The sequence below is a fragment of the Manihot esculenta genome, chromosome 12 (assembly GCF_001659605.2).
Source record: "Manihot esculenta cultivar AM560-2 chromosome 12, M.esculenta_v8, whole genome shotgun sequence".
In the NCBI taxonomy this organism is placed as follows: Eukaryota; Viridiplantae; Streptophyta; class Magnoliopsida; order Malpighiales; family Euphorbiaceae; genus Manihot; species Manihot esculenta.
This window is the reverse complement of record NC_035172.2, coordinates 1,832,514-1,841,528: the sequence shown is the minus strand read 5'-3', so window position 1 is coordinate 1,841,528 and position 9,015 is coordinate 1,832,514. Positions and strand designations below refer to the sequence as shown.

At 35.6% G+C, this 9,015-nt stretch overlaps 2 protein-coding genes across 4 annotated transcripts; one reads left to right on the top strand and one right to left on the bottom strand.

The window, feature by feature from the left end:
• The first annotated feature begins 841 nt into the window (after positions 1–841).
• LOC110628734 (NDR1/HIN1-like protein 6) lies at positions 842–2,460 on the top strand. The gene has a single exon (XM_021775531.2). It carries the CDS (start codon positions 947–949, stop codon positions 2,132–2,134), a length of 1,188 nt encoding a protein of 395 aa, XP_021631223.1. The 5' UTR covers positions 842–946; the 3' UTR covers positions 2,135–2,460.
• Positions 2,461–2,572: 112 nt separating this feature from the next.
• On the bottom strand, positions 2,573–6,888 carry LOC110628733 (serine/threonine-protein kinase AFC1). Of its 3 annotated transcripts, none has more exons than XM_021775529.2 (12): positions 6,618–6,888; positions 5,493–5,673; positions 4,923–4,949; positions 4,642–4,795; positions 4,508–4,556; positions 4,300–4,414; positions 3,953–4,044; positions 3,613–3,769; positions 3,456–3,520; positions 3,275–3,372; positions 3,084–3,186; positions 2,573–2,954 (listed from the first exon to the last, which is right to left on the bottom strand). In XM_021775529.2, exons 1-12 carry the CDS (start codon positions 6,717–6,719, stop codon positions 2,805–2,807), a joined length of 1,293 nt encoding a protein of 430 aa, XP_021631221.1. In that variant the 5' UTR covers positions 6,720–6,888; the 3' UTR covers positions 2,573–2,804. The 3 variants fall into 3 exon arrangements, with proteins under 3 accessions (XP_021631221.1, XP_021631220.1, XP_021631222.1); XM_021775528.2 differs by having other exon boundaries at positions 5,493–5,679; positions 6,618–6,885; XM_021775530.2 differs by lacking the exon at positions 5,493–5,673 and having other exon boundaries at positions 6,618–6,880.
• Positions 6,889–9,015: the final 2,127 nt, after the last annotated feature.

Here is a 9,015-nt window from a genome sequence, read left to right as displayed (position 1 = left end):
GTAGATTTTATGTAGCACTATCATCTTAGAAACTCATTACCTTTGTAGCTCATATCAAAGTTTATAATATCAAGTATCAATAAAAGAACATGTTTTATTATTAGGCTGATTCAGTAGAAAACTCTTATAAATTTGAAGTCTTTAATAAAAAAAATTAATTATATGCATTGTATTTTTAATTACTAAATTGCCGAATAGGCAAGATAATATTATATTAAGAGGTAGAAAAACAAATGGTGAAAATAAAATTCCACAAAAAGAGAAAAGAATTCAAAAATAGAAAGATAACTTCAATATTGAAACTCAGCAGTGGCAATCTAAAGAAAATATTTTGGAAGAAAAAATGAATAAAAGGAGAAGAAAAAGATAAAATCTAGATTCCCTTTATTTATAAAAAAATAATTTATATTTAAAAATATTTTTAAAGATAATTTATAATATAGTTCTTAAAATTTAATAAATTAGTTTTTCTATTAAAATTATAATAATTTAATTCTTCAAATCTTACTTTTTATAACAATTTAATATTTTTTAATTTGAATTAACTTTTTTAATTAATAATTTTAATAAAAAAACTATTTTTTAATAAATAAAAAATGAAGTAAATTATTTAGTATTAAACAAATAGAGAGTAAGAGGAGCATATGGTCTGAATCACAATGGGATCTCAATGTCCTCACTTCAAGCATTCTTACTTTAGAATAACAGGAGCATATGATCCTGTAGGCTGTAGCATTACCTTGAAACATAACTTGAAGAGAAAGAATCACCAACCAAGATTACTTGCCTCTATTAATTATCCTATGTTTGATTCTTTCCCCTAATCAGAATCATTCTTGAAGTTCTTATCAAGTTATTCACTTGTCTTAACAACTCTTCTTCATGTTCCCCTTCTTTTCTTATTCCTCGTTTCCTGCCAAACTTGTTTTTACTAATTTTTACTACCATGCCTCTCCACCATGAAATTGAAAATAATCCTTACTTCATTACACCACAACAGCACAATGAAGGCCAACATCCCCATACACTGCCTACTCCGGCGGGGACTCCACCTAGTCCAGCGCTGCTATCACCACCACCTCAGCGTTGGGAGCGGCAGGACCAGCCACAAAGCCGACGTGTTCCAAAACCTCAACGACAACGCTCCAAGCCACAGCCACAGGAACAGGTTGATGTCCAAAATAAACGGAAGCCACCAGCTCCGCATCCCCAATCCAATCCACATGATCAACAGCCTGATGGTGAATACCGTAGTCCATGGATGTTTCCACATCGTCCAGATGAAGACAACCGCAGTCATGATCCACAGCGTGATGGCAAATATCGTAGTCCGTGGATTCAACCATCATCCCATAATCCAGATGAAGACATCAAGATGAGTCCACAGCAGACTCGTCCGCAACATCAAGATCAGCATCCCAAGAAGCTGAAAAGTGCCAGGGTGACAGAACCAAAGGATCAAGACCACTATCCCCTGCATCCCATTCCCAGTGATAGCCTCCCACCAGCACAGCAACAAGACCGCTCTCGTCCCCCTCGTGGTTTGAGAGCTCCAGCGCCCCAGCAAACCAGGCCAATCACGTGGTTAGGAGCAGCCTTGTGCGCCATTTTCTGGATTGTAGTATTCCTAGGAGGCCTAATTGTTCTCATTGTGTATCTAGTCTATCGCCCACGTAGCCCTCGGTTCGAAGTGTCTAGTGTCACCTTGAATGCAGCCTATATCGATGCAGGTTCTCTGCTCAATGCTGATATTAGCGTGCTTGCAAACTTCACCAATCCAAACAAAAAGCTTGATTTGGGGTTCAGTCGCATGATCATTGATCTATACTACGGGAATACTCTCATTGCTACCCAATATATCGATTCTTTCTTAGCACCAAAGGCTGAGTCCAGGTTTGCCAATGTTCATATGTTGACGAGCCAGGTTCGGCTTCCCTTAGGAGACAGCGCACAGCTTCAGGATGAGATCAATAGAAATGCAATCATATTTAACGTTAAAGCAGTGTTTCGGGTGAGATCTAAGCTGGGGAGTTTACTTACATACTCGTATCGGCTTTATGGTCATTGCACCATCATGGTGACAGCTCCTCCTACTGGCGTCCTGAGAGTAACCAGATGCAAAACAAAACGTTGAGTTGAATGGTCTCCTAATTTATAGTAAGCATTGATTTTGCACATTGTCAAGAATGATTCTTTCTTCTTGCTTAGTAGCATCAATTTCCGTTTTTTGAGTCTGATTACAATGGTTTAAGGAATCGCACCTTCTCTGATTTAGACTATATCAATCCCATATTCATTACATTTTGCATACTCCTTTTTCTCTCGAGAGAATACTTTCAATGAACTCAAAATGCATGACAATCGTCTGCAAGTTTCAAAGCATGTGGTAGAAAATGGAAAGTATTTTGTATGTATACCTTGTTGATTAATAACCAATAATTGGAGAGTTTTCCTTGCTGATCATCGATGTACCAAATTTATTTTTATTCTTTTCGGAATGACATTTACAAGGGCTCCAACCCCAACAGGGGGATAGAGAGACAGGGACTGTTTTAATTATACTCATAGCACAGAAAAAAAATGTGTGGAGAAGACTTCTCCTTTCAGTAGGTTTTATTTACAAATGCTCCATATGACCGAAAATTACAAAATGCCTCAAAATCCTGGCTAGCCCTTTTCACTCCTTCACAAGGAAAAACAGTAGAAGAAAACAATACACGAATACAGACCAGCCAGTTTAACTCGATACCATAATGAACGAATAAAACCTTCCGTAGTAAAAGAAAAAACACAATTTCCTCTCTTTAAAATCTCCTGTAATGATCTCTCGTAAAGAAGGGATGCCTGAGAGCCTCATGAGCTGTAAGTCTGTTGGAGGGATCATATCTAAGAAGACCTTGCAATAGATCAATAATATCCCCGGCGGAGTGATCGACGTGCTGCATCACTAGATTCTGCCAATAGAAATAAAATTGGAAAAAAAAAAAAGTGAGGTGGACTTATCCTATGATAAATTTTCAGAAACACATCGAAGTGATTTGGAGTGATACAGCTCCAAGGTAACCAAAGTGGCTCATATGCACCTGAAGGCGAGGTAGCTTCACAACCGCTTTGATGCTTTCCCTAGAGGTTGCACCATCTGGCCAGTCCAACCTTCCCCTTCTAACATACTTCTCTGCGTGCCGGCTGAAATAACCAAACAAGTAAAAATGTAATAGCATTTTCTTTGCAAAAATTTAGATGCTAAAAATAAGAGTATCAGAAAAGCACATACTCTGCTCTTCTCAACATGTGCTGAGGTAATGGACCCAAAACCCTCTCCATCATGGCCAAGTGCTCCAAGTTCTCATGTGTCTGGAACAATGCTTCACCCTGCAAATAATTATACTTGTATTTTTTAAGCTTTTTGGTATTAGAACATACTTTGTGAACTTTCAGAGGCTATGGGAACCTACCGAGCAAAGTTCTACCAAGATACAACCAACACTCCATATATCACATGGATAACTCCATCCAAGCCCTGATCAATAAAACAAGCTAGTATCTTAATTACAACAAATAAATGATGACAAACATCCATCCAAAAATCAATGCAATAGTTGAATAGCATACCTAGAATAACCTCAGGTGCTCGGTAGTGCCGGGTTGAGACAATATAATTGTGCTCATGATGTCCGTATGCTGTGCTTCCAAAATCAATAACCTTAATAGCACTCGACTTAGGCAACCTCTTGTAATAGGCACCCTCAGTAGGTGAGACTGATGGAAACTGCAATAGTAGAATATTAATGAGGTTAAAATTCACAACAGCTTTACTACATGGAACTAGAAAAGGAAAAAAAATCTTTATCAAACAAAAATGATGTGGCAAACAGAAATTTAGATCACTGGAAGCTTTTCATTGCTAACATAATACAAAGTAATGCAGAAGAATCTACAATAAAAGGTGTACCTTGTAGTCTGGTATTTTTACATACTCAGGAGACACAAAAAGAATATTCTCTGGCTTCAGATCTGTATGGATGAGGCGCAAATCATGCATGACTGCAACAATAATATTTAAAGAATCAAAACAAGCACCTTAATAACTACAGCCTCAGCACTGACATTTCCTCAAGGGAGAAAATAGAGAAAGGAATAACTTTTATCAACTAAACATAACATTAAAGATATTTAAAAAAAAAAAAAAAAGAAAGAAAACTGTATACTGTACATAACAATGTCATCCATGCAACTTAAAAAAAAAAATTACAGTTTGCAATTAAGGTAAGGAAAATAGCAGAAGCAATATCTACACACATGCTACACATTCCAAGAGTTGTCTGCCAAGCTCACGGACAAGATCAACCGGAAATGGGCGATAATTATTTTTCCGTAGAAAATCATACAAGCTTGGTCCAAGCATCTCAAATACCTGTTAAACCATTTAAATCCACCACGAAATCTTAATCCCCAGAATTTATGAGGATGGGGAAATGACATTATTGTAAATAAATTATATACTTACAATACAGATATGATTACGATAATCAAACCAGTTTCGTATTTGAACACAACTGCAAAGAATAAACCCACTTAACAATTACACAGTTTACCTCAAACTACTAAGAAGCAAATAAAGACAATTGCAATTGCACTCACCGACTGCCACTTCTGTCATACTTTCCTAGTAGATGGAGAACATCAATTTCCAACATTGCTGCTTCACGATATTTCTTCGTACTTCTGACAACTTTTATGGCAACCAGCTCTCTTGCTTCCCTATCCCAGCATTCCAAAACCTGGCCGAACGTGCCTGTACAATAATAATAGTTCAAAAAATGGATGCCAAGAGCAAAATATAACTAGGACATAATTCATCCATAGACAGAGAAGCTAGTAATAAAGAATCTGATGGAATCCTTCTGTCAAAGTATACTAACCTTCACCAACTTTTCTCTGGATCTTGTCTGCAGGTACATAAGCAAAGGAGCATAAGGAAAACTTGTAAAATAAAACTTAAAGCATGCAAATACCATAAATATCAAAAACTAATAAGCTTCAAAGCTCTTAAGTTTAATTAGATTGGTCTACAGAGCCAGTGAAAAGATAGAAATAATAAGAAGCTAGTGCTTCAAAAGAATTGTTAATGCTATTCTTCTTCCTCCTTTTTTTTTCCAAAAATATATATACATATATACATTTAAGCTGCCACTAGCCAGGCAGTATTTAGTTTCATAAGGAAACTAGGTGCACCTTTGCAGAAATAATAGAGGATGATTCTTTAAAACATATTAACTTAATTTACATATCTAACAAGAAAATTATAAATATTGTCTCAAAAAAACTTCCAACTTAATTTCCATAAACTCTAGCTGCACAAAAAGACAGACAAAGTAATTGAATGGGAAAACACAATAACAACAGAAAATTAGTTTCTGGAGCTTATTATGCAATATAGCAAGTCATATTATAATGTAAAAGCCTATTCATTGGTGATTAAGTGTAATTACAGCGAGAGGTTAAATTCTCCCCGAGAGCAAACATGTAATGTCCATCTTTGTCATCATCTCGCCATGGGGGAGAGCCTTTTTGAGCCAATCCCTTTACAAATAGACTGGCATGGTCTGGAAGTACTCTTGATGGTCCAATGCTTGTTCCATTTCCAACCTCTTGCCCATAATACAATCCTGACTGAGCCTACACACAGTCATTTGTTCATTTTTTGCAACACATAACAATGATTAAAAAAATTACCCTTTCCTTAATAATTCACTTCCCTTAAGTTCTCTTGCACCAGACCAAATACAACTCCATAATTTTTTACAGTATTAAGCAATCAAATTATGAACATCACAAGAAAGAAAAAAAATGAACATCAGAAAATGCCAGCAATTGGATTCTATGTCCATGAAATTATTATATAAGCAAATACCTATCCTTATATATTCAACTTGACGAAACTCAACTGAACAATTCTCAATGTACACTAGTTTGAGTTAGCTATATAACCCCTCCTTCTCCAATTTGCTCTATGCAGGGTCAAACCTTCCATACCCTGTTTGTGATGCTAAGAATAAAAAATTTAAACTACAAAATCAGGGAAAATCTTCAAGATCCAAATAAAGACCATCTTGAACAATAATCCAGATAATTGGGCAAAGAACCTGACTATATGTTTTGACATTAATCAACCAATTGTCAATTTCATCAGGCCAGCTGGACTGACTTAACAAAATTTAATAAACTCAATAGAGTAAATTCAGTTTTCTAGGAAAATATTCCCAGAAGGAAATTGAAAGATCATTCCTTTTTTTTTTTTGTTTCAAATCTCTCCTTCTCTCCCTAAATTACATTACCCTAAATCCTCCAAGCTTTCATCATTCCCTTGCAACGTACGCTACCATTTGTTTCATTATTCAAAAATTATGTAAAAAGGATAAAATTTCTCCCTCTAGCTGATTGAAGACACATGAAAAATTTTCACAAAATCCATAAAAGAAAAATCAGAGCCATCAGGGAGAATTATTCCTACAATTTTTTGAAAGGGAAACAAACAAACCGTTAAACAAGAGTTTGATTCAAAAACAGATCCAATTTAAAATTTGCTTTAAAAAAAAAAAAAGAACAAATATTACCTTCGTGTGAGCTTGAGGAATATCCCAAGCAAACCTGGGTCTCTTCCTGGGACGACGATCCATATGATTGTGAGGAAACTGGGTGACATAATCCATCTCCATATGATAATTGACAGAAATCCGAACCCTAAATCTGATTGATGATCGACTGATCTGTGATCGATTAAGCTTCTGCAAGTAGGAATAATTGCCCTAACCCTAGTTCTTCAGGATTTCTTTTTCAAAAGTTGATCTAGACCGTTCGTTTTTGTTGACCATACTTAGTTAGATAAGCCTGTGATATATAACCGTGGTTGAGTTAGCTATTTCTTCAAAAACTTTTTTTTTTATTTGAAACAATTGTTTTTGGAATATTCTTATTTTTTATAGCTTCTCTCCTCTCTGCAGAGGGAAAAAGCTAACAAAAACTTGAAATAAAATTTATCTTAGCCTGCATAAATAAATAAATTTAGTTTTGTATATTTAAATATTCCCATACTTAATCCGGTGGCATTTGAATAAATTTAAAAAATATTATATTATATTTTTTTAATTTTTAATTTTTATTTTAAAAAAATTAATTTATATATTCAGAAATATAATTAATAAAAATGATTATTTTAATTATAAAAAATTAAATTATTTTTTAACAAATTATTGTTTCAAAGAGCTATTTATTTTGTATACTTTAAAATTTTAATTAATATTATTATATATAAAGCTATTAATATCTTTTTATTTTTAAAATATAACTAAAAAAATATATTATTTCTAAAATATTTTTTATAAAAAAAATTTAAATATAAATTATTTAAACAAATCCATAAAGGTTTTTTTGACCATACAAATTATGTTGCATCGAAAAGCTCATAAGTAAATATCAGTACAAAGAAACAAACCCTAGAAGTAATTACTCAGCCCAAAGCCCATACAAATCACAGAAGTCCAAACATGTAGCCCATCCCCATAACCCAAACTCAAAAATAGCTGGAATGCCAAAGCCAACCCACACCGCTTGCGCCGACTCAACCGCTCATCGCCTCCCCTCTCCCACTCTCTATATAATTTTTAATATATTTTATTTTTTAAATTAAAATTAAACAATAAAAAATAAATTATTTTATTAAAAACTATTTTCATAAAAAATATTTTACACAAAATATTTTTTATAAAAATATTTTTTAAATATAAATTATTTTCTTAAATAAATAAAGCTTAAAATTATATTTATTTCATTAAATTACATTTTCAAAAACTTTAATAATTAAAATTGATGATCTGAGATCCAGAGAAATAGGGTTTTTACAATGGGCTCTGTAAAATTAGAAAAAGTTTAAACATAGAGGAGGGTATTTCTCCTTTTATATGTCTCCTTTTGTCCGCTAATGACGTGCTAACAGGACGCATATCATTGGACCACCTGTTTCTGCTACGTTGATATGGACGTACGAGGGAATCAGATCTCTATCCCATGCGTAACGGCCTTTGATCCTCTCTGGGCGCGTGTGGAGGGGTCTACGAGGCAGACGGATGGGTCTTCCTTCTGGTTCTGGGCTGGGCCAGAAGATAGAAGCAAAGCTGGGCCCAAAGGAGATCGGCCCAAGGTGCAGTGAAGGCGAGGCCGGCCTGGTTGAGAAATTCAGAGGGGTCCGGTGTCAAGGCTCGAATGGACCTAACCTGTCAGCGCAGACGGTGTGTGGGCTTCTGAGCGATGGGCCGCGATCGAGGGCTTGGCCCTTAACCGGGGTGGAGAAATCCAGCGGTCATCAATTGCCCCTTTACCTTCTCGGCAGTTATTGCCCCAACTGCCGAGGGGGTAAACATCAAGAATCATTATGACCGCACCTGTTTGAATTCAGCCTGCTCCCTGAAGTCTTTTCATCTTTTTGTCACTTGTAGCTTTAAATCTTCTCCGTCTTTTTTCTATTTCTAGCTTTCCTCTGCTCTTTGTGCGCATTGTTATCTTCACTTTCCTGCCTTTATCTTCCCGATACGCTTTCTTTCCTCTTTTGTGAATAGCCTTTAAGGATTCTGATGCCGCTAGCCTAGAGTATAGTGTTGCCCTGCCTTACATTAAAATCTCAGCCTCTGGCTATATATTAATAACACCTCCTTCTCATCCTCGGGCTCCTTGTCGGCACAACGGGATCTCCCTTTCCGATCCTCCTTCCTCTGGTTCGATCGATCTCCCGAAAGATGCAAGTTTAGTTTTCTTTGTCATGTGGAAAATGTATGGTTTATCCTTCTCTTATTTTCTTCTTTCAACGGGGTTTACCAATATGTCGGAATTATTTTTCGGACGCTGACCCCTGGTTTTAATCTCTTTATGTTTTCTGTCGAATCTGCTATGTCTTTCACGGGGGTCTGTCCTAACCTTGCTTTTGTGATTTTTGCAGCCTTTGGGGGCAAAGATGAACCG